The sequence below is a fragment of the Dipodomys ordii genome, unplaced genomic scaffold, assembly GCF_000151885.1.
Source record: "Dipodomys ordii isolate 6190 unplaced genomic scaffold, Dord_2.0 Scaffold66, whole genome shotgun sequence".
NCBI classification, from domain to species: Eukaryota; Metazoa; Chordata; class Mammalia; order Rodentia; family Heteromyidae; genus Dipodomys; species Dipodomys ordii.
This window is the reverse complement of record NW_012267282.1, coordinates 5235284-5260515: the sequence shown is the minus strand read 5'-3', so window position 1 is coordinate 5260515 and position 25232 is coordinate 5235284. Positions and strand designations below refer to the sequence as shown.

Sequence of the window (25232 nt, the reverse complement as noted above, 5' to 3'; positions counted from 1 at the left end):
ATTAATCATATAAGTAAAGTTAGTCTCCAGTGGGATAGGGATGCCTTACCTAGATGAAAGACTAGGGTCCAACTAGTGAGCGCCATCTGTCTACCCCAGGCATGTGCAGAAATCACACTGGGCTGTGACTTTCTCAGGACAGGGCAAATTTCCTTCAGTTCTCAAAGGAGTCTCACCTTCCCTTCCCCCATCACAAGCATCATAACCTGCATTTCACCTCACTGATCCTTTTTTTTTTATTCTCTTTCAGTCTTGGGGCTTGAACTCATGGCCTGAGCTCTGTCCCTGAGCCTGTGCTCAAGGCTAGCGCTCTACCACTTACAGCTTTTGTTCATGTGGTACTTGTCAGGCCCCTGGAGGGAACAGGCAGCTGAGAAAACCACTTCTTTACTAAAAATCCTCCTGGCTAAATGTTCCGCTCCCCCTACCCCCCAACCATATAAACCCAGCCTTAATTAGACCCAGCACGACCTCTCTGATCCCAACCAAGGAGTACCTCAGTAAAACTTTCCTTTCATCACCTTTACCTCCTTCTGCATGGTCGGTCTTCGCCTAAAACCTTACAGTACTAGGGAATCGAACCCAAGGCTTCATGCATGCTAGGTGAGCACTCGACCACTAAGCCACATTCCCAGCCCTCACTGATCCCATTTTGATTAACAGTTGCTAAAGAACACTCGTAGCTCATTTGCCAGGACCTCTGACTAAAGGAAGGCAACTCAGGAGATCTGGTTCCAGAAAGTACGTACCTGTTCTCACTCAAGCACAACAAATGCACCTGGCTTCCCACTCTGTCTCCTGTGTTGGCATTTTACCAGTTCAGTTACCCACAGTGGCTTTGTTTTTTAACAAGTTTTAGGCCAGGACACAAAAGCAAGGTGCTAGTGTCCCCTCAATGCTCATACAACTAGAAACAATGACTTTCTCCCCCAAACAGACAAGTTACAAACGTGCAGCAGAAAGAAGACATTTGAATATATTTTTGAGAGAAACCACCCTGAACGCTTGCCACAAGTCACAACACAATTCCCCCAGCCCCATATAACTAATGTCCACTAATTTAAGGGGGAGAGCTTTCCACATGGGCTTCACCTGAATAACCCACCCTGTTTTTCAATTCAAATCCTGAGACTTTCTTGACCCAACAGATTTTGTAGGAGAGGTTTCTCCCTTGAGACTTGCAGCCTGCGGAGGTGGTTTCCTGGGCTTTCCAGCTGGGCCTGTGAGGCTTTCTGGCACTGGAGAAGGAAGGAAGCTGGCACAGTTGTTTATGAGTTCTTCTGAGGCACTTTGATGGTGACCTGCAGCGGGGACAGAGGAGTGTTTAAACCTCCATGCTCCTGGTGTGTGCACGGCTGGGGGGAGCCAGGTGTTCGCATGGTAGAATGCCAGCCCACCCACAGCAGAACATGCAGGGCTCTGCTCTGTGGGATGTCATCCCCTCTCCCCAAACCAGTGGTTCTCAGCCAACAGTGATCAGGCCCCCCCAGGGGACATTTTTGATTGTCACCGGAGATGAAAGACAAAGCCTCCCAAACAAGGAATGATCCAGGCCTCGGAAAACCAGACCCACCTCCCTGTGCTCTCTGCAAAGCAAATGCATCTGCATAAGCATGCAGGCATCACAGTCTATTGAGTGGGAAAGTAGATCTGCCCTCTATCTGGGTGATGATGTGGTATATTTGCTTGTCTGGAAAATGGAGAGCACTGCCTCCAGTCAGGCATGGTGAAATTCCTCCCTTGTTCGAAGAACCTACTCTTCTAGCTCACATAACATCAGCTTAAGCCTACCTTGTCAATCAGGTCCTCATATATCCTCAACGTCACACCCAAGATTTAAGACTGTGTCTTCACTGAATCAGGCTTCCTGTCCAAGGTCACCTCTGGAACCCTGTGCTAGCTTCCCACCCACCTGCCATCTTGCTACAGGTTTGCAGCTTGGATAAAGCACAAATTCTGGATGGGGTGGGGATGGGGAAGGCCTGGCTGTGGGCTGGGATGGCGTTCCTCCAAGAGCGCTCTGGTGGTTACCGACACATGGAACCACCACATTCTTTGAGTTTCAGGTTGGCTCCTCGGGCTGTGGTCCAGTCAGTGAAATTGCAGAACCAAGTCTTCAGTGGCTGTGGTACAGCCTAGGTTCTCATTGCCACCAGACTAATTTTTACTCAAGTTTTCCTCGCTGCTTCTGCCTACTGAGCTCTTAACCTCTTTTGTGGCTTCTCTGGCTTAAAAATGAGAGACGTAACAAGCACAGATGCCTTCCAGCCCAAGGACACATGGAGAACCGCAAGGGGGCCCAGTGCTCACCGTCTTTACTTCAGTGTATGCCTGCAGGCCATACTCGCCCAGCTCCCGGCCACTCCCCGACATCTTGTAGCCACCAAATGGGGACTGGGCCCCAAATACATCATAGCAGTTGATCCTGTAGGTAGAAATGGGAGGCAGAGACCTCTATCAGGGATGTGCCTGGCCTGGGCTCCTGCAGGGCTCTACAGTCTTTCCCAGCCTTGCTGCATTAGCATCCTTCAGGTGTGGTCAGCTGGATGTCCTACCTGTGCCACGTGACACCTTCAGCCTTGATGTAATCACTTCGAATCATTGGCTGCTAGGCTTTTCCTCCTTTTATCAACTTAAACACTGAACTTAACTTTCACTTTGAAGTATACAGTGGTTCCATTGTGATGTGTCCATCACTGTGGCCCAATCCCACAACATTTCTGTTGACCCTAAAAGGAATCCTTGTGCCCAATAAGCAGTGCCTCCCTGTCACCCTGCTCCTGGTCAGCACTAGTCCACTTCCTGTCCTCATGGGCTGGCTTGAGTCCAGAGATTTTATGACTACTGTCACTTAGTAGCATGCTTTCAAAATTCAGCTATGCTCTTTGCGTGCATCGGGATTTTTTTCCTCCCCTCTTCTCCCCAATACTGGGGTTTGAATTCAGGGCCTTAGATTTACTCAGCTTGCTTTCTTTACTTGCAGTCTACCATTTGATCCATGTCTCCAGCTCGGCTTTTTGCTAGTTTGGACTCTTCTACTCAGGCTAGCTTTGAACCACAACCTATCAGATTTCACCTTTTGATGAAACTGGGAATATAGGGATGAGCCACTGACACCTGGTTTCAATCCTTTTTATGGCTGAATCATTCTCCACATATAGGTAGACATTTTCCTGATCCAGTCATCCCCTGATGGACATTTGTTACTGGGTTTGGGTAGTATGAGGTTTGAACTCAGGGTTTCTCCCTTCTTAGGCAAGTGCTCTACCCCTTAAGCCACATCCCCTTCCCTTTCACTTTATTTTTCAGATAGCATCTTGCATCTTAGACTACAATCCTTCCATCTCTTCCTCCCACATAGTTGGGATTACAGGCATAAGTCATTATGCCAGCCTTACATGTGTGTTTTTGTACAATCGTGTTCTTTCTCAAGTATGTACCTAAGTGTAGAATCAATGGGTCATATGGTAAAGTCTACACTAGACTTTTTGAGGAACTACTAATACTAAACTATTCCCCACTGATTGCATTACCCCTACCCTACAAGGGATGTATGAGGTTCTAATTTCTCCTCAACTTCAGTTTTTTTTTCTTTTTTGTTGATCTTGGGGCTTGAACTCAGGGCCTGGGTGCTGTCCTAGAGTGTTTGTGCTCAAGGCTAGCTCTCTACCACTTTGAGCCACAGCTCCACTTCCAGTTTTCTGATAGTTAATTGGAGATGAGAGTCTCGTGGGCTTTCCTGCCTGGGCTGGCTTCAGACCACGATCCTCAGACCTCAATCTCCTGTGCCCACCTTTCTTCTTGGTTAGTTTTGTTCTTAACTGACAGCCATCCCAGTGAGTTTGGAATGTGCTAAGCTCTAAGGTCAGCACTGCAGGCTCGTCAGGGAGAACTTCAGGAACACTGCTACCAGAAGAAGGAGCTCAGTTCTAGGGGAGAGGGGGCTGGAAGCTTCCTGACTCAGAGGAAACAGAGTCTAGAAGATCGGGCTCTAGAAACATCTGCGGGGACTCCCAGGAGGCTCTTACCACACAGTGCCCGCTTGGAGGGCTTGGGACAGGTAACTGGCCTTGTCCAGGTCCTTTGTGAAGACAGCTGCAGCCAGCCCATACTTGGAATTGTTGGCTCTGGCAACAACCTCCTCAATGGTCTTGAACTTCAGGATCTGCATCACTGGGCCAAAGATCTGAAAGGGGAGTGTGAGTGTGGGCTGCATGGAGGCACCTGCTTGCCAGCCTCAGCGCTGAGCAGTGATGGCAAAGGCAGGACGCGTCTCCATACCTAACTGGCAGTCTACCAAATTTAGTGAATGCACCAGACACAGACAGGACACCAAAGAGACGGCTACAAACAAAGTGTGGTGCCCTCCTTCCACGTGGCGCGGGCTTCACTTGCATTTTCCTCCCCCAGTCCCAGAAAGGTCCATTTCCCTCAAGCTCTGGCTCATTTCATGACATTTAGAAACCAAGACACACGTGTTGGGAGTGTAAAGGAGTAGACAGAAATGCTGCCTCCCAATCTTGGCAAGCACCAAGCAGGGAGTCAGCCGGGGTCTAATGCTTCCTCCTGCTACACCAAGGCCTCAGGAAGGGCCAGGAGACAACCTTACTAGACTCAGGAAGTCAGGTGTTCTCCCAGAGTGGTGGCCATCAAGAGAGTGCTGTCAAGTGGGAACTTTAAGTTGTTCTAGCCTCGAGTCATTCCAGAGTCAATGTCTGGCCTGACCATGCCAGGCTATCGCCTCTCCTCCCCGAGGTGCCCTGGCTGCTGACCTCCTCCTTGGCGATGGTCATGCCGTCTTGCACGTCTCCAAACACAGTGGGCTGGATGAAATAGCCACGATCAGCAGCTGCGCCCCCACCACACAGGAGCTTCGCTCCCTCTTGCTTTCCTGACTTGATATAGCCAAGGATCTTGTGAAATTGAGTTTCATCCACCTGTGGGAGAAAGCACAGCACCGAGATGCCAGACTCAGCCCTCTCCTGGGCTTTGTAACCACACAGGCAGTGAGGCTGCGGAGAAACAGGCCAAGAACTTGAGGAAACAAGAGCTAAAGAGGAAACCCAGGGCCCGGAAACAATACACAAAATTCAATCTCATTTGCCATAAGCAATGTGTATTAAGCTCACTGTTTTGACAGGGTGGGAGCGCACATGCCTGTAGTCCCAGCACTCTGGAGCAGCATTTGGAGAATGGCAAGTTCCCTATCTACCTAGCAAGACCTTGTCCTTAAAAGTCCAATAAAGAGAGCACCAAAGTGAGGATGAAAAAATACAGTAGCAGTAAATATAATGGAGAATATACTGTTTTAAAAAAATTCATGACTTATACACTTAAAATAGCACACTCTGATGTGTGCTTGTATCTCTGTAGACGTGATAAAGAAAAAGAGAAGGCTTACAGCCCCATTCCACGGGGCAGCCTTCCTATTTTCCCATGTGGCTACAGCTCCCTTGCCCGGGTTTATGAGGCCTCCAAAATGTGGAAAATAAGGCCGTGCATGGTGATGTATACCTATGATCCCAGTCACTCAGGAGGCAGAGATCAGAGGATTACAGTTTAAGACCAGGCCAGGCAAAAAAACAGAAAGACCCCATTCAACCTTTAAGCCAAGTGTTGTGGTGTGCACCTGTGATGCAACTCTGAAAGGGTAGAAAACAGGAGGATCACAGACTTTGGCTGGTTCCAGAACAAATATGAGACTCTAACTGAAAAATAATAACAGTGAAAGAGTTGGGGGCATGGCTCAAGTGGTAGAGCGCCTAGCTGGCAAGTGTAAGGTTTTAAATTCAAACCACAGTATGGCAAAAAAGAAGAGCAAAAATGGGAAACTGTAACAGGGGTCTTGTGCTCACGCCAGAAGGACAAATTGAAGGTATGTGTAGAGGTGAGACTTGAACAGCCCCACCTGACTGATCCAGTGTGCTTTTTGCACCTCTTCTGGCTCCGGACATTCAGGCCCACCTAGAGCTGCCAGACTCACCTGCGGTCCCTGCTCGGTCCGGCTGTCAAAGGGATTTCCAACCACCCGAGACTTGGCCCGGGCAACGCTGCGCTCCACAAACTCTGCATACACGTCCTCCTGCACGAAAGTCCGTGAGCCAGCACAGCAGCACTGGCCCTGGTTGAAGAACAGGGCAAAGTGGGCCTGCTCCACAGCCCAGTCCACTGTGGGGAGGGGACAGGACAGGATGGTAAGGATGAGAAGGCAGGCCCTGGCTACAGCATCGCCCACCCAGACAATGCATTCGCCCAGCATTAGGCCAGCACAAGGCAGAGCTTCACTCCATCTGGGAGCATGGGAATGGGCCGGGGGACAGGCAGGAGGAGCAGCCCTTGCAGGGAGGGAAAGTCTAAGAGTTCATGGGCAGCACCAGAACAAAGGAAGCAATGGAAGGCCAAGCGGCCCATAGACGTGAGTGGACCAGGGTGAGGGTGGGCTGAAGCAGAGGATCATGGGAGGGGATCAAGCCCGCCATAACTGTAGGCCCCTGGCTTACTGTCAGCGTCTGACATGATGATGTTGGGGCTCTTGCCCCCCAGTTCCAGGGTCACTCTCTTGAGGTTGCTGCTCCCTGAAGCAGTCTGGATCAGATGGCCAACCTGGAGGTCACAGAAACAGGCTCTCGTCAGAAGGAGGAGTCAAATGTGCTACAGAGACAGATGGAGAACCCCAGCTCAAGGAAGTCACCGCAGCAGCAGGCCTCCCTGCTGCCCTGCACACGCGCCAGCCGGGCCACACTCAACCAGCCACCCAGCAAGACACTGCAACTCTGTGGGGTCACTCCCCATTTTACAGAGGGGCCTGTGGAGGCTTTAGATGGCTGTCCCAAGGGTGCATGGCAAGTGAGTGCTGCTCCAGAGCCTGCCACCTTCCCGCTACGCCGCCACCTGAGTGCCGAGGCACCACTTTGTTCTCAAGGAGCTGAACGGAGCTTCAGTCACCCCTAGTCACAAGAGCAAGGCCAGGACTTGAGCCTGTGCCTTCTGAAGCCCATGCCAACTGTACTGCTGAAGGTGCCTGAGGTGGCCAAAATGCTCTGCCTCCAGCCCTGGACCTCAAGAGGTGAGCCAGTCCTTATTCCCCAAGGGGACAGCCCCTCCCGACAGCAGCGGGAGTGGCCCAGAGACCACAGAGGGCTCAGCCCTGCCACGTCACGCCTGGGACACGGGCTCACGGGAGCCAGCAGAGGGGGGCCTGACAGAAACTGACCGAGGATGCCCCAGGGCCCCTCCTCTCCGAAGCTCCTGTAAAGATGATGGAGCCCCCAGGAGAGAACATGAGGTCAGGGAGCAGCTCACCTCTGTAGACCCTGTGAATGCCACTTTGTCCACATCTTCGTGGGAGGCAATGGCCGCCCCTGCCGTGGGGCCAAAGCCAGGAACAATGTTGACCACACCAGGTGGGAAGCCAGCCTGCAGACAGAAGCCAGGAGACCCAGGGCAGCATCCTCCTGCCCCCAGGGCCTGAGCAGGACAAACCCCTGCCCTTCCCAGAGAGGCCAAGACGGGAACACGCATGCGCAGGTTCTCCCTACAGCCAAGGGTGGCCCTGAGCTCTCACTCTTTCTACAGAAGCCAGCTTTGTGGGTGGCGGAGTGCTCCTTCCTAAGCAGCTCAGGTGAGAATCGTGTTCATGAACTCCTGTAAGGGTATTTAGTGGTCAGGGCAGAAGCAGGTGGCGTACCTCCTTGATCAGGTTGGCCACGTAGAGGGCAGTGAGCGGGGTCTGCTCGGCAACCTTCATCACAACCACATTTCCAGTCGCCAAGGCCGGACCCAGTTTCCATGCTTGCATCAGAAGGGGGAAGTTCCACTGCCCAAAACAACAGCCAGCCAAAAGTTAAGCCCACTTCAGGGAGCCGCGCCAGATGGCAGAACGTGCCGCCACCAAGAACAGGCAGCAGAGCCCTCTGAAGCCACGTTCTCCAAAACAGAGCAAGTGACACAACAGTGAGGGCACTAGGTACCACGCTGAGCCCTTCTTCGTACATCCCTGAGCAGACGGTAGGGGCATGAATGATTTCCCAAGGCCCCTGGGTAGGGTTGTCAAAGCCCACATTCTCAACCACTGCCGAGCCGCCTGCTAATGCCACCTGCAGACCCTCTGTATGCAGCCAGCCTCACCCTCTCCATGACCATGGGGGGCTGGCACTCACCGGAATGATTTGGCCACAAACCCCAACAGGCTCATGGCGCGTGTAGCTAAAGAAGTCTCCGTCAATGGGAATGGTTTTCCCGTGATACTTATCAGCCCAGCCGGCATAATAACTTTGGAAAAAGAAAAGTCCAAATTTTAGTCAATGCTGAGGACCCCATAGTTCCCTACAGAAAGACCCAATTTGGTCAGGGTGAGGGGGATCACACGTGTCTATGTGTATGTTAGCACTGGCTTTTTTGTTCACTGCTGGTTCTCTACAACCTGAGCCAGCCAAGCCGCCATGGCTTTTTCCAATTAACTGGAACAAGAGTCTCAAGGTTTTATCTGCCTCGGCTGCCTTGGAACAGAAATCCTCAGATCTCAACTTCCTGTGTAGCTAGGATTACAGGCATGACCACCTCCACCCATCTTCAAGTGGGTTTTTCTGATAACTGCCCTTACATTCTGCTTATCCCCAGATGGTCCTGGACAACTGGCAGGGTCAGTGACCCACTCACTCTGTGAGTTGAGGCCTCAGAACCCCTGCGGTACTCGTAAGAAGTGTCAGCTCCAGGGACCCCTTCCAACCCACTCAACCCAGCTCTCCAGGCTGTGCACACGTATTACTATATGGTGACCATTGGGCCCGCCCAGCACTGCAGATGACACCACAGAACCTCAGGCCACACCTGGGGCACAATCGAAGACCCCTGAAATGGCCAGCACTTCCTGCACTCATAGTAATTTCTAGGACTAGACAGGCACAGGAAAACACAAATTCCAGCTGGGCCCCACCTCCTGGGTGCTACCTCAGGAGATGGAAAAGCATGGAAATCAGAGCTTGGGGGAGAAACCAGCTACATATCCCACTGTGTGGGAAGTCGGACAGGAAGAGGCAGGAAGGTGAAGCATGGGGCTCAAAGGAGGACCTCAGAATTAAGCATCGTCTGGCATGGTAAACCAAAAACCACAGGTGACCAGGCTGGAACACTGGGTGTGTGACCCTGTGGGAAAAACAGCCAGGGAGTTGCTGGTCTGCCCAGTGGAGTGGTGGGCGCCTCCTTCCTCTACTGCTCTGCGGCTCAGCTCTACACTCAGCTGGTCGGCAAAGCTCACATGGGGTCTTCAGTCGGTAGGGGAAGAATGCTAAGCTCAGAAAAGAGAACGGCACTGAGTTTCACCCAGCTTTGCCCTGCTCTAACCTTCAGGGTGCTCTTCCTCACCTCCAGGGCTGGGAAAGCCCTTGCGGTGGAGCTTGTCCTGTGTGCAGCAGAAAGCTTAGCAGCTTCTCCGGCCCTCCCCACTAGGTGCTAGGAGCACCTACAATGCCTCTGTCTTGCCCACGGTCTCCTGGGGACATGCTGGCCCTGGCTGGGCACTGGATCCTCCCCCACTACCTCTGCCCACATGTCCTAGGGAAGCAGCCACTATCTGCACACTGCCCTGTCAGCCTTGCCCGCAGCCGGCCGTACTCTAAGCCGGCCAACCGTGGTCCCTCCCACAGGAACATGACATTAGGACTGGGAGATTGCATCTTAGACAAACACAGGCCCTAAAGGATACCATGCTAGGAGAGAAGAATGAAGCAAGGGAACACAGAGTGACAGACACCCAAAGGCCTTTTGTTTTTGAGACCCAGGGGCTCTAAGGATTGCCTATGCTGGGCTGAACTGCTGTTACCGGCAGCTTCAAGAACTCTCCTGAAGCTTCTGTCCTTTGTCAGTAAGACAAAGCAAAAGAAAAGGAACAGCAGAAAATAGACCAGAGAGATGAAATGGAGAATAGAAAAAAAAAGTAGAGCAATTGACAAGCCTTTAGCTGGACTAAGAAAAGAGGGAAAGCTAGCCGGGCGCTGGTGGCTCACGCCTGTAATCCTAGCTACTCAGGAGGCTGAGATCTGAGGATCGCAGTTCAAAGCCAGCCCGGGCAGGAAAGACCGTGAGACTCCTATCTCCAATAAACCACCAGAAAACTGGAAGTGGCGCTGTAGCTCAAGTGGTAGAGCGCTCGCCTTGAGCTGAAGAGCTGAGGGCCAGCGCCCAGGCCCAGAGTTCAAGCCCCCCAACCAACAAAAAAAAAAGAAAAGAAAAGAGGGAAAGCTGGTCACTGGTGGCTCAAGCCTGTAATCCTAGCTACTCAGGAGGCTGAGATCTGAGGATTGCGGTTCAAAGCCAGCCCAGTAGGAAAGTCCGTGAGACTTTTTTTTTTTTTGGTCGGTCATGGGGTTTGAACTCTGGGCTTGGGCTCTGTCCCTGCACTCTCTCTTCAGCTTAAGGCAAGTGCTCTACCACTTGAGCCATAGCACCACTTCCGGTTTTCTAGTGGTTTATTGGAGATAAGAGTCTCACAGACTTCCCTGCTCGGGGTGGCTTTGAACTGCAATCCTCAGATCTCAGCCTCCTAAGTAGCTAGGATTACAGGCGTGAGCCATCAGTGCCCGGCTTCCATGAACTCTTATCTCCAATAAACCACTAGAAAACCGGAAGTGGCACTGTGGCTCAAGTGGTAGAGCGCTCGCCTTGAGCTGAAGAACACAGGGACAGCGCCCACGCCCAGAGTTCAAGCCCCACAACTGACCCTCCCCCAAAAAAAGAAGGAAATAACTAAAATCAGAAATGGAAATGGAGACAATGCTTCCAATTTTACAGTGCTAGAAAGGGCTGAAAAGGATGAACTGTATGTTGCCCAATGAATTAGACAAGCCTAGATAACACTGACACAAGTTACCAAAAGTGACTCACGAAGAAAGAGAAGATACCCACGACTGGTTACAATTGTGAGCAGAGTGAGGAGTCTATCAGCTTCTCCAAGTCCTGTGATCCTTTGGCATTTTGCTGATTCTGTATCTTCCTCCCAACCTCCCTCCCTCCCTGCCTTTTGGCAACAACCTGAATAAAGAACTGGAATTCTGAGCCCATACCGGAGACATTTCAGGACCATGTCCAGATCCACCAGGTAGGAGATGATGTAGGGCTTGCCGTTGTCCAGGGTCTCCAAAGCCTGGTGAGAGATCAAGGTCAGCAGGGACAAGCTGGTGCCAGACTGGAACAAAGCAAATGGACTGACCAATGGCACGGTGGCCTGGACTGATGGACCAGGAGAACAGGGTAAGAATGCCCTTGGGGCACTGAATGTCCAGGGCACAGGGTTTTCAGAGCAGAGATGGAGAATAATGACATAATCCACCCATCACATGTGTTAAGAATGCTACAAAGACTGCCAGCTCCATCTGAGCAAGGCCAACCTAAGACAGCTGGGCAAAGGGGACAGCACACGTGGTGCTGAAGTGCAGCATGCCCCAGCCAGAAGGAAGTATGTGTGCAAAGACCCTGGTGCTCAAGGACAACTGGGTGTCAGTACTCAAAGGCAGCCTGTGAGCAGAGCAGAGCTGTATGAGTAAGGGAAACCTCCCGCACTTCTCAGGTCATGTAGACCATGTGGAGAGTTCCAACGATACATGACGCCTCACAGGCAACTAATGTGCCTTGCGGAGGACCCACTCTGGTTGCTGTGTGCAGAATGGATTGTTGAGGAGAAGGGATCTGCCTCCTGGTTTCTTGTCTCTAGTGGCCAGGAAGAGAGTGACTGTGCAGAGGGATCCTGGGTCCCCAGGAGAGGTGACACATCCTGACAGTCTCTCCAACATAGCTCCTCACCCCTCCCCAGTTTCCTGTCCACTGCTTCAGGGACAGAGGGAGGAGTTCCTCTGGTTGGTTCAGGGATGTTTACCAAAGGTGTCCGGCCTAATCCACATGTCAGCAGCATGGCCTCTGGCTTTCCACACCTGCTCCATTCCTTCACGTGTGGAAACAGCCGGAGGCTGAGGACTCACCGCCAGATAGGTCCGGTCCCGCTCGATCAGATCGGCCAGGCGGTACAGCAGCCGGCCCCTGTCAGAGGCATCCATGCGGCGCCAGGGAGAGCCCAGCTGGAAGGCGGCCCGGGCAGCCTTCACTGCCTTGTCCACGTCTTCCTGCAAAACAACCCACCGAGACATCTCAGGCCTTCTCTGCAGCAAGCACCTGGAATACTGCCCAGATGGCCGTCAGTACAGGCTAGCATGGAAAACCACCCTAAAACAGATTCAGTGACCAGGCTGAGTCTCATGCCCTTTTCTCTCCTCATCAAAGGTGCATTTGCACTTCTCATCCCCCCCTGCAGGAGCTTTGGAGGAAGAGGCACCCAGGGGTCAGAGCTTAAAACTGGGCCACTTTTCCTGCTTCCTAAGGAGTCAGGCCCAGCAAGAAGAAGCCATTCCTTCTGTGATGCAGCATTCCCCAGCAAAGCCAGCCTGACCAGCTTCCCTCTCCTCCCACAAGAAGTACAGGATGGCACTCAGGAGGCAGGGTGTGCACAGACTTCTTATTTATATGCAAAAGACTGCCCGGAAGAATATTTGCATTTGTGTTCAGTAAAAGAAGCAAGGCCTCATGTGATAAGTGCCCAGAACTGTTTTCATGCAGAGGGCAGGAAATATTCTTGAACTGTTTTTAACGTTTTAAAATATTTCAAAAATAATTTTACTATTAAACTAATTTCTGAGCACTATCACATTTTCATGTCTAATGAATATCTATATGGATATCTATGTGAATATGCATCATGCAAACAAGACCCAAATTCTGTCCAGCCAGACTCCATCTGCTGTGCGTCAGCCTTTCTTGACCCTCCTGAGTCTGCTTCCACTCGTGTATTAATTACAGAGGCTAGACGCAATCTAGCACCTTTGTTTTGAAGCAGGAATTTCTTTATTTCATTCACTCAAAATGTTTCATTGGCCTTTTAAAACGATGAGCGCAATAGTGTGTAGATAGTGAGAGTTTCAGCCATTCAGACGCACACAGAATGAATAGCGAGACCTTGCTCACACGGCCGTGAGTCCCCAGTTCTTACCTTGTTCCCTTCTGCTACCTGACAGATGGCCTCTCCCGTGGACGGATTGACGGTGGGGAAGGTTTTCTTGCTGACGGCGTCGTGCCATTCATTGTTTATGAAGATCTACAATGAGAACGGAGAGCCTGGTCCTGAGATGTCAAAGGAAAAGAGGCATCAGGAAGAACACACACAGAGAACTGTGGATCGCCTCACAAGCCCGCGGGAGACAGTCCACTCTGGAATGCCCACTCTGCCATGTGACTTTGGGTAAGTCTCCTGACCTTCAGCGCCTTGGCTTCTTCGTGTTTCCAGTGTGCCGTTTATCGTCTGCTGTGAAACTGATCACCCCCAAACTCAGTGGCTTAGGTAGTGTCTAATCTCTGAGTTATGCCCCCTCTTTAGGATCTGCTGGGAGGGCTGCAGTCCAAAGAGCTAGGCCAGGGCCACCCAAGCGGGATGTGGGTGGTAGCAAGTCACCACATGGTGCCTTACTTCCGGCCTGCTTGGTGTGCTCATTCTTTTCTGGCTACTCCGTGGCGATGGGCCTCTCCACAGTGTCCTGAGAGACCCACGTAAAGCTTAAGGCTTCCTGAGCCCAGCCTAAAAGTCACATGACCTATCTGGAGGTGAAGATTGGGAAGATGGTGATTCAAAGCAAAAAGTCCTCCAAACCCCATTGCAACCAATAGCATGCCCCTGTCGTCCCAACAGCAGTGAAATGTGTAAACAGGACAACAGCAGTCCAGACAGGCAAAAATCAAGATATAATCTTAAAAATAACCAGAGTGAAAAAGGGCTGGAGTTGGAGCTGGATGACTCAGGCTTCTCTGTTCTGGGTTTTGTCACCAAGAGGAGGCCTCACCTCTCCACCAGGTGGGGGGAAGCGTCGGCTGTGATGACAGTTCCTGGGTTCCCCAGGAAGGAGTGGTGAGGGAAGGAGCTGGCGCAGGTCATTTTACCAGAATGCAACTTGGTGTTTCTGCTCCATCCCACACCACCCTTGTGCCACAGAGCACGCTGCGCACTCAGTCACAGATCCGGGCATAAATGTTAACCAGACTTTGGCAACTGTGTGCTTTATTAGTCAGCATTAATCTTTAATTAATTAGGCATGTGATGTATCAGGCAGTGGCACCTGTGCAGTTCCAGGGAGAGGGGAAGAGGTGTGGCTACAGAGCTCGGGCCTGGAGCCACGAGACAGCACCTGCTGGGGTGGTGCGGAGAGAAGTGAAGGCTGGAACTGATACTCCAGAAGAGGCTTTGGTGAAGCAGGACAGCACAGGCACTGGGCGGCCCTAGCCGGGCATCTGCTCCCATCTCTACCCTCAGCACAGGCCCAGGGCCCAGCCTCACACCAACTGCTACAAAGCATCAAAGAAAACCGGAAGGGGAGGTGGCAGGAAGAGATTGGCTGGTCATGTTGCCTCCCCTCCCCCTCCCCTCCTCCTGCTACCTGTATGCCATAAATAGCCCCTGTGCCCAGAGTTGTGGGTGTTTGAAGGGTTCCCATCAAACCTCACAGAAGACAAACTTCATTCTCTCCATAGGGAAGGCCACTGGTTTAAAGTCATACAGGATTTGAACCCAGGCTTTGGGGCTCCAAGGCCTGTGCTCTTTGCATGATATCAACCTAGCCTCTAATCACAGTTCACACTGCCTTCCAGAGATTGGGGCTCTCATTCCTACAACCACATCTTTTCAGATCGCTCCCCACTTTCACCTGATGTTGTAAAAAGCACCATCAGAGCCAGATAGATCTGGGTTTGAACCAGTACTTGTGGGGACTTGTGTGAGGATTCCTAGGCCAGGACCTGGCTCAGGGGCCCTGTTCCATGACTCTGCATCCTGCAGCTCTGACCTAAGATCCCTGAGAGCAAGGGTCAGATCTCCACCTGCCTCTTTCTGTGTTCATGGGTCATTTGCAAAGATGAGGAAGGAAGAAGGAAGTAGGCAGTCTAGCTAGTGGCCTTCCCCTTCTAGAATCCCTCCAGGCCCTAGAAGGGTTACAAGCCCTGAATTAGCTGTCACTGTTCAGGAGTGACTGTGTCTTCCCATCTCAGCTAGTAAGGTAATGAGGGTTTGCCCCAGGGGCCTGTGGCTGGATTCAGTGGGGAGGTGGGCAGGGCTCTCCGCACAAGCTCCTGCAGTGGCTCCACACCACGTGAGGACAGTTTGAAAAGACATGAGAGCAGAGACCAGGCCAGATGTTTTAAGACTTCCTGGCTGCAATACAGGCCTCACTTACATAACATGTTACATTCAGTCACCCTTCTTGGGCTTGGGGAGGAGCCCCCAGCTCACATTTCCTCTTTCAACATTGCTCTAGAAGCAGAGCCTTGGGAACTGACAGATGGAACCTGGATACTAGTAAAACATGAAAAGTTTCCACCAACAAGCTCTAATCTCTGCACTTGCATAAATACACAGTTGGTATTATAAAAGTAGCTTCTTACCCTGTGCTTTCACTGAGAACCACTGCCCTGGAAAAACAGCAAAGTCCTGGCTGCTTGGCTAGATTCCAGGAGAGGAGGGAGTAAACCAGAAGCAGGTGAGGAGTGAGGAACGGGCTGGAAGCAAGACAGAGGGATGGGATGGTGCAGGGGAGTGGGGGCTTCCTGAGGAGTGATGGCAGGAGGGGCCCCTGTGGCCGCCAAGCATGGCCACAGCCCTGGTAGCCCTGGTCGCACTTGCTGCTGGAGTCAGGGGCGAGACGGAAGCATCCACGGGGCCTACTCTCTACCACAGATTATTCTGGGCATTATGTCACAGGCAGACCCCCTGCCTAGATTTCTCCCTGCATACAGACCACAGTTCACCTACCCACATCCTAAAAATGCACCTTGAAGACAGTGCCCCCGGCAGTAGCCAGTTCCGACTTACAGGCATTTTTGTTCAGGGCAGATCACTGTGTGAAACTCTGAATTGCTGAGGTAAAGGACGCATGATTCCTTGCTGCTGTGGTTTATTTCCTGGCCCAGCAGATTACAGATAACAAAGTGCACGTGGAGATTAGGAGTCAGTGGTGGCGGCTGGGGGAAGCAGGGGAGGGAGGACTCAGGAGTTGGGCAAGGTCAGCAGGGCAGTGACCAGGACAGCTGGACCCTGGGGGGAGAGCACAACCCAGATGGGAAAGAAGATATTGCAGCCACTGCCCCTCATCCCAGTACAATGAGGAGGCACCATCTGCCCAGAGTCCCCAGTGAAATCAGACAATGTTCAGTAGCAACGACTTAAGATGGTTCAAGAGTCAAGCACTGGTGGCTCACACCTGTAATCCTAGCCAACCGAGAGGCTGAGAGCTGAGAATCATGCTTCAAAGCCAGCCCAGACAAGAAAGTTCATGGACTCTTACCTCCAAAGAGCCACCAGAAAACTGGAAGTGGCGCTGGGGCTCACGTGGTAGAGCACTCTCGCTTTGAGCTAAAGAGCTCAGGGACAGCACCCAGACCCAGAGTTCAAGCCCCATGACCCACAAAAAAAAAAAAAAAAAAAAAATAGGGTTTATTAGGAAATCCAAGTTCCTTACTTGGGAGTGAGCAAATACTTAGGTGTTTCCAGCATGGGATGATTCCCGACAGCTTTTAAGTGGCAAATCATCATCCAGAATCTTGGATAAGTTTGTGATCAAGGCCAAAGGCAGCCAACTCCCCAAACTTGCTAGTGATATTCTGACACCTAACCCCAGCACTCCCCTTCTTCACCCTCTACCTGGCTCAGCAGTTTCGTATTCCTACAAGTTCCTTCCTTCCTTCCTTTTTTTTCTTTTTTCCTTTTTTTTTTTGCCAGATCTAGAGCCTGAACTCAGGGCCTGGGCACTGTCCCTGAGCTTCTTTTTGCTCAAGGCTAGCACTCTAGCACTCGAGCCACAGTGCCACTTCTGGCCTTTTGTGTTTATATAGTACTGAGGAATCAAAACCCAGGACTGCATGCATGCTAGGCAAGCACTTTACCACCAAGCCACATTCCCAGGCCTATTGCTGCAATTTCATTACTCCCAGGATGGGAGGATTACAACTACTGTGCCAAATATGCAGCTCTAATCTGCTCACACTCCGGAGCTGACAGCCTCACCCACTTGAATTCTAACCCGCCCACGTGTTCCCGCCTCCTGCCCCAGCAAACTCCCAGGTACTTTCTCATGTTTGCCTTTCCCTGAAAAAATACTAGGCGCCCATTAAGTGACCTTTTTCTTGGCTCTTACAACACAAAATCATAGACACAATTACATAAAAGGCAACCATCAGACACTCATCAATATTTATATAACAGTATTTCCATGCCAAGCTCAGGGCTGGGAATATAAACATGAACAGCACAGACTTCCAATGTTTATGTATTTCTAACTATGTAAGTACTGGCTATGTCTTATATTTTGCTATGTAAATACGTTTGAACAACAGCACAGTCACAAGGCGGTGTGGCAGCTAGTAACGGTGTGTGCGGGCAGCCTAGGCAGAGCTGGGCAGAAGCTTGTTTCCCACCTAGAAATTCAAAATTCACATGACATGGCTGCTGAGCCTCTGCTTTCTCTCCTGACATGATTACAGCAACAACCCCTCGCTGACAGAGTTGTGAGTGAAAAGAAGGGGGAGGATACAGACGGAGCAGGCGTGACAGACAAGTGACCAGTAACTGTGGTTAAGGGAACAGGGAATACATACGCATGTCCATAACACACATGTTCAGGATTCAGCTTGACCCAGTATCACATACATTACAGCCCAGGCATCTGTAAGTCAGGGTTGTCCTGTGGATTCTGAGCAGGTAATAGAAGGCTCTGAAAGCCATTTAAAAAAAAAAAAAAACAAAAGCCGAGCACAGGTGGCTCACGCCTGTAATCCTAGTTACTCAGGAGGCTGAGATATGAGGATCACAGTTCAAAGCCAGCCCAGGCAGGAAAGTCCATGAGACATCTCCAGTTAACCACCAGAAAACCAGAAGTGATACTGTGGCTCAAGTGGTACAGCACTACCCTTGAGCTGAAGAGCTCAGGAACAGTGCCCAGGCCCAGAGTTCAAGCTCCACACTTGTAATCCTAGCTACTCAGGAGGTTGAGATCTGTGGATTATGGTTTGAAGCCAGCCCAGACAGGAAAGTTGATGAGACTCTTATCTCCAATGAACCATTAAAAAAAAAAAAAGCTAAAAGTGGGGATGTGACAATCAGTGGCAGCCTTAAATGGGAAAAGCCAAGCCAGAGCCTAAGGCCCTAAATTCAAGGCCAGTACAGTACTGATACACAAAGAGAGAGTGTGCTTGTCACTAACCCCTGCCAATCCAGGAGAGGTTTGAGTTTAAAGAGTAACCTCTCCCAAAGTGCCCTCGAAGCAAAGCAAGCACCAGCAGAAACAACCAATGGCAGGGACTTAGAGTGTTCACAGGTCACCCCAGCTACAGGAAAGCATGAACAGGAACCCATCCAGGCCTGCCTGAACAATAAGACCCTTCCTCAAAAGTAACCAGCACAAGTGATGGAGACATGACTCAGATGGTGGAGTGCCTGCCTGACAAGCATGAGGTTTTGAGTTCAAAGCCCAGTACTGCTACAAACAACACACACACAGAGGGAGGGAGGGAGAGAGAAAGCGGAGAGAGAGCGAGGGAGGGAGGGAGGGAGGGAGAGGAAACCCAAGCTCAGGAGAACAGCCAGCTTGTACTTGTTGCATAAACAAAACGAACTGTTTCATAACGTTTACCCAAACTCAGAGGTTCAAAACATCCTCCAAAATTCTGGCTGAGCAAGAAACGGGGTGGGGGAGGGCTGATCAGGAGGGGGCGCCGTGGGCGGCCGCAGGCTCGAGGGGACCCGCCGCTGCTTTCCTCGCAGATCCTTCTGAACTCCCCTGGGTAGAAGTGGGGCAAGTTCCTGCCAGGGCGGCCGGCCCGTCTGAATGACGGTGGGGCCCGCACGGCGCTCGGGGCCTACGAGGCCGCAGCCCCCAAAGCCGGGCTGCACTCGGGGCCGTGGCCCGGGGACCCTCGGTGGGTAACGGAGGCCTCGGCCTGCGGCGGAGCTCACCTGGTTGTAGAAGACCTCGGGCTGCTGGTTCGGGGCCGGCACCGCCTGGGAGGCGGCGGCCGACAGCGAGCGGAGGCCGGGGCGGGGCCCGAGGCGGGCTGCGAGGAGCGCGGCGGCGCGCAACATGCTGCGGAGAGGCCGGACGGTGCAGGCGCGGGGCCGGGACGGAGCGGAGCGAGGCGTGGATGCCTGCGCAGGACGGACTGTGCGGAGGCCGAGGTGCGTGGAGCCCCGCGGCGGAGACCCCGCCCGCCTCGCGCCCACCAATGGGCAGGCGGGGCCCGAGGGCGCGCCCACCAATGGACAGGCCGGACCCGGGGACGTTCCCACCAATGGGCAGGCGGGCCTGGAGGGAAGGATTCCCCTCGGCCGAACACCCCTCCCCGCTCCCGCCTAGCGTGCTAGTTCGCGAACCGCCGGTGCCAACAGACCTGCACTCGAGCCTGCGGCTCCTGGGCTGGCCGCAGGGACGCCAGGCGGGCCAGCCACGGCTAAGGCAGGCGAGGAACGGAGGGCGCTGCCGGCCTCGAGGGAGGGGAAGCAGTGCAAAAGGCTGAGAGGTGGGGGTGGGGGGAGAAGCGCTGGTTTGACCCGGATCCTTAGAAACGCCACGTGGAAGTTTGCAAATGCGTTTATCTCCTGAACATCCTGGAAGTGGCACTGGGGGCGCAAGAAGGCCAGGACAAGGGACAAGGGCGATGGGTGGCAAGGGCAGGGCACAGCAGTGAGGTGTCAGAGCCAAGGCCTAGGTGAGGAGCTGAGCTGTGCCAGCAGTGGCTTGTCCAGAGAAGTTCAGGGAAAGGGCCCCCGAAGCTAGGGAGTGCCCTGCATGATCCGGTGAGGCTGGCTGTCCATCAAGTGTTCTGCACAAGCACTGAGCCTCGGCCGAAGGAGGCCAGCCAGACCTGGGGCTGCTTTGCTTTGCACAGCAAAGCTGATAGCAAATGGCTTGTCCTTGCATTTTTCTAGAGATAGGCTCTGGAATTCCAGTGGCTACACAATAAAACCCCCTCTGGATTGTTCTGGAATTATCTCGACGGTATCTGAAACCAGAGCCCAGACCAGAGGTGGCTGCAAGGAAGATGAGGGAGAAGTAGAGGGGTCAGAGCCCCCCCCCCCGAAGTCAGCATCCTGGATGGAACTATGGGGACTCAGGCAGTCCCAAGGTCTCTGAAGGGGTCAACCCAGAGAAAGCCAGCACCCACCCTTGTCTGCACCAGGGTCCTGTGAGAGGAAAAATACTTTCTGTGAGTATTCTTTTTTTGGGGGGGGGGTCCAGTCGTGGGGCCTGAACTCTGGGCCTGGGCACTGTCCCTCAACTCTTCAGCTCCAGGCTCCAGGCTAGCGCTCTACCACTTGAGCCACAGCTCCACTTCCGGCTTTTTTTTTTCTTATCTGGTGCTGAGGAATCGAACCCAGGGCCTCAGGCATGCAAGTCAAGTGCTCTACCACTGAGCCACTTTCCCAGCCCCCAGGAAAAATACTTTCTGATGATGTGCTGTGTCTTTCCCAGCCACTGTGCGCCCTGCTGGCAGGCAGCAGGCCTGACTCGCACTGGCCAGGGGAGGGCCCATGAGACCGGGACCAGGTCAGAGTCTCTCTTACTTCTGGATCTCTTGCTCCTATCTTGTGTTTACTTCTTGTTACTTTGTGGGTAGTTCCTTTGGAGCCCTCTGCTGTGATAGGGAACTTCAAACCAGCTCTAAATCCCTTTATTCTCAGTCCTGGTAAACTTTGGAGTGTGGATCCTTAAAAAAAAACAACCCAAATCACACCATATCACACCCACTCTGGCCACTTTGTCATACCAAGTCAATAGCAACCAGCCCCTGGAGATAACTGTCATAAGGAAGCAGCTTTGCCCACGTTCCCCTACACATCCACTAGGCCCCATGGGTAGTGAGCTGGTGACAGAACTGACAACCCTGACCAGTGAACTCGTCCTGGGCCCAGCCATGCTGCAGGTAGCATTCCCAGTGCTGCCCTGGCACCTCCACCCCTGAAGCAGGGAACACGGGGGGCAATGGGGTCATACCCAGGGCATAGTGTGGCTGCACCAGGTTAAGGAGCACGTGACGTAGGACTGTAACCACTTCCTTTTCCCAAGGCCCCAAGCAGAAACCAGACCGCTGGGCTCCTGCCAGAGTTTACACGGGGTTCTTCGCCATTGTGCAGGTGTTGTGAACGCAGTTAGTAGAGGTGGGGATTTCACCTCAGCAGTGAGCAGTTTCTCCAGGTGGTGTGGTCACGTGTGCAAAGCGGCACACAAGGACCATGGTCCTGCCTGCTTGTCTGCCTGGAACGGGCTCAGCCCCATCACAAGTGAAGAGATGAGCATCGCATGGCATTGCTTAGCTCTGCCTGGGACTCCGGGGCACCCACTTCTCTGGGACCTCTGACAGCAGTACGCGCCTGCCGGCTCCCCTCCCCCGGCCAGAGTACACAGCAGGCTGAGGGGCCTCACGCCCAACGCTGCAGTTCCTTCGGCGGCATTTCCATGAGGCAGTGAGGCGGTAGCAGCAGGGACTCTGGACCTGCCAGGGGTCAAGGCACCACACCCCCCAATATCTCCTGGGTGGGGTCACTGATGCACTAGGGAGGGGCTGGGGAAACAAGTGTGAAGTGGAACTTTTATTTCCAGTGTCAGTGACACAGAAAGTTCCCAAAGCCTACGAGATGTGCTCCGTCCTCGTCCCGAGCCCCTTCCCCAAACACCCTTTAGGTGCTCTGAGATGTGACGCATGAAAGAAGAAAATCAGGTTCACCATTGGGGTTTCACTCTGTGTTCCCAGAGCACCCCTGGGCCCCGGCCACCCTCTCCTTCCAGCCTGTTTCCAGAGAGAGCGCAGCATGTTACCCAGTGGGCTCCTCGTGTGTCCCCATTCCCGCAGCCAGGGAGAGAGCAGGCCACGGGAGGGTGAGGACCTGCCTGCTCCGCTCTGCTCCCCCACTGCCTCCGCCTCTTCCCTCCTGTAGTATGAGTCTCAGCTTCACAAGGAAATGGCTTCCATGAAGATAGGGAAGGCTGAGTTCACAATGACTGTCGCAGATAGGGGGCGCCACTTGCAGCGAGGTACAGCTGGCCAGCAGGGACTCCCACAGGGCTAGGCCCGAGGCTTCAGCTCCATCCTGGCCACGGCGAGCCGGTGCACCTCGTCAGGGCCATCAGCAAAGCGCAGCGCTCGGGCCCAAGCGAAGAACTGAGCCAGCGGGTAGTCACCACTCAGGCCCGCCGCTCCGAAGGCCTGGCAGACACAGGGGGGGGGAAGAGGGGAGGCCTGGCTGAGCCCTCACCCCAGAGGCCCCGCAAATGACAGCCTGCTCAGCATGGCTGATAGCAGCCACCGTCTTCCCACTGTGTCCCTGGCAACACCTGTGTGACACAGCATGCTCCAGAGATGTGGATGGAGGCACATGTCACCTGGATGCCAGACTCACCAAGCCTACTCGCAAGGCGGCTTCTGCCACCAGGGAAGTCGGGCGACAGGACTGGGAGGAAGTGGCCCTGCGCAGGGCGCAGGCTGAGTGAGCTACGGCAGGTCACTGCCCTGCACGGTGCCTGCTTTCTCGTGTTCCTATTGGGGTGAGATGGGCCCCCTGGCAGTGCTCATCTCAAAGAGGAAAAGGGGAGGGGCATGCACGGTGCCTGGGCAGCCAAAGGCCAGGGGGTGACATGTCTACTGTCACTTGGTTGGTGCTCACCTGAATAGCACGGTCAATCACTCGATAGGCCATGGACGGGGCCACCATTTTAATCATGGCAATTTCTAAAGCGGCAGCCTACAAGGAGAGGTCAAGATTAGAAAGGGGGGCAGAATGCTTGGAAGAACAATGCATTTCACCAGAAGTAAAAAATTAAAACACGCCCACCCCCAGGCAGAGCCCCGAGCGCGGGCTGTGCTGTCAGGGAATTCACATTGCTGGACGTGGAGAGAAAAGGAATGGCTGGTGCTGTGTTCCAGCTCACAGCGGGCTAGGGCTGAAAAGGTTGCTCCGTGTAGAGTGCTTGCCTCGCAGGCACAAGGCAGAGTTTGAGCCCCAGCAACATATAAACAAGAATAGCAGCAGCAACAGCAGCTCCATTTTCAAGCAACAGAGGACGGAGCACAGGCGGATCCAGGAAAAGCTTAAGCCACACAGCTGTCCAGGCGGAGGGCACCGGAGTGAGGTGCCTGAAAGCCTCCAGCGTATGAGCGCTTGTGTCAAAGAACCCACAACTGAGTCTGGCTGGCTCCCCAAGACAGAGGCTCTTGGCAGGGGATGGAGCCCACCCCACAGAAAAGCTGGACAAGGCGCTAGGCAATGGTGGCTGTTACAGCCACCACAAAGAGCTTTGACTAGTGAGTATTGTCGCCCTTTGAAATGAACCTCTCTGTTGGCAATTCTGTGTTCGGGCCAGGGCTGGTAGAGTCCTTCTCCTTGGCTCACTTGTCTGGTCTGACTCCTGCACCAAAGCCTTGGGAGACCAGGGCTGCACAGTTCTATGAGACTCAAGTTCAAGTCCAGCCAGTCAGTAAAGATGCAAGCTCAGTCGTCTTTCGTTGAGCCTTTCTCTGCCCTTGAATAGCAGAGATGAGTAGCCACCAATGACAAAAAGCCTAGTTTTCTCCATGTTTGCTGAGGAGGAGAGGACAGATTTCCATGCTGCCAGCTCGGCCCTCGCCTCCCACCTTATTTCCTGCCACGTCCATGAGGTGGGCAGTTTTCAGCACCAGCAGCCTTGCCTGCTCGATCTCCACACGGGACTGGGCAATATCTGCCAGGATTGTGCCCTGTTCCACCAGGGGCTTCCCAAAGGCCACGCGGGACTTCACCTGCGGATACCAGAGACACAGGGCTGCTGTGGGGGGCGGGGGGCAGAGGCTGGGGGGGCAGTGACCCGCGGGGTGGACTGGAGGACAGGAGCATGCCGCGTTTCTGCCCACTTGCCAGCCATGAGCACTTGTGGGAGAGCTGAGTGCTGCTGACCACGGTCCTGTGATGACAGGGCACATGACTCCCAGGAACTATTTACTGCGCGTACACAGCAAGAGGGATGGCCAGCTCTAGCCCAAGGCTGCTTCCCTTTAAGCTGACAGATAGGGAATGGCTGTGGAAGCCCCACATGATACAGGAGTCGAGCGCCCCCTGCTGACCACAGCCAGCCTCGCACCCCCCAACCCAGAGCACCACCAGCAGCAAGGCAGGCAAGTCAAGGCGCGCTGAGGATTTTAAAGTCTGCAGGCCAAAAGACATCAGAAAGGGTTATAAGCATTCTGTGCGTGTGTATGTGAGTGTGTGTGTAACTTAATTTTTACACAATTTAATAACAGAAAAACTATCATCAATTTTCAGACAAAAAATAAAAGTACCTACTATCCCACCATCTAATCACCCATACTTAACAGTTGGTAGTTGTCAGATCAAGGCATGGAGACACATGTTTGTAGTCCCCGCTACTTGGGAAAAAACTCAGGCAGGAGACACTTGAGCCTAGGAGTTCAAGGCTAGTCTGGACAACACAGCAAAGGCCCATGGCAAAAAGAAAAACTAAAGCCATATGTTTGTGGCTGTCCTAGACTTATCTACTCACATTTTATTTGGCAAAAAAAATGAAGTCATACTCTATATATTGCTTTTTAACTACCTTTTTTTCCGCTTAAGAAAATACAGTGAATAGCTATGTTAAGTAGATCTCTACAATATCTCTTTTTAGATTTTAGTCTGTTACATCATGGTTTACTTGATCCATCATCCAGTTAGCCTTGCAGACTATACCACACATCTTGCTGTAAGGACCAGTACTGCGCTAGACTCCTGGTGGCAAGTCTTTGTAGATTTTAGCTCTGCCCATGTACCCCAGGCCTGAGCAGAGTTGCCATGCGAGTGCCAGCTGCTTTCTGAGGACTTCAGACACCTGCAGTCAGACTCGGCCAGTCTGAGTTGTAATATAGTAAGGGGTGCAGTGATCTGTGTTTTCCAGGAACTGTTCTGTCTCAAGCAAAAGGATGTATATCACAGTTCTGCTCTGGAACCCAAGTGCATGTGATGGCTCCTGTTCTCTGCAGAGCACTTCTTGTTAGATACTTGTTTTGGTGTCAAGGTTTGCTTCATGTTTGTGGAACCAATAGCAGTGATGGAACTCTTTTTTTTTTTTTTTTTGTCGGTCATGGGGCTTGAACTGTGGGCCTGGGCGCTATCCCTCAGCTCTTCAGCTCAA

At 52.8% G+C, this 25232-nt stretch overlaps 2 protein-coding genes across 2 annotated transcripts in view; both read right to left on the bottom strand.

Moving 5' to 3' along the window:
• Positions 1-951: 951 nt before the first annotated feature.
• Positions 952-19210, bottom strand: Aldh2 (aldehyde dehydrogenase 2 family (mitochondrial)). The gene is made up of 13 exons (XM_013023127.1): positions 19034-19210; positions 13034-13138; positions 11973-12113; positions 11061-11140; positions 8160-8271; positions 7688-7816; positions 7303-7416; positions 6501-6603; positions 5984-6168; positions 4773-4937; positions 4029-4186; positions 2311-2425; positions 952-1301 (listed from the first exon to the last, which is right to left on the bottom strand). Exons 1-13 carry the CDS (start codon positions 19157-19159, stop codon positions 1269-1271), a joined length of 1566 nt encoding a protein of 521 aa, XP_012878581.1. The 5' UTR covers positions 19160-19210; the 3' UTR covers positions 952-1268.
• A 2443-nt stretch (positions 19211-21653) lies between these two features.
• The window catches only part of Acad10 (acyl-CoA dehydrogenase family, member 10), a 30557-nt gene continuing 26978 nt past the window's right edge, over positions 21654-25232 (bottom strand). The window contains exons 17-19 of the mRNA XM_013023093.1: positions 23704-23873; positions 22736-22813; positions 21654-22278 (exon numbers count right to left, since the gene is read on the bottom strand). Coding sequence (XP_012878547.1) covers positions 22138-22278; positions 22736-22813; positions 23704-23873 — 389 coding nt within the window. The 3' untranslated portion in view covers positions 21654-22137. The remainder of the gene's footprint in view (positions 22279-22735; positions 22814-23703; positions 23874-25232) is intronic.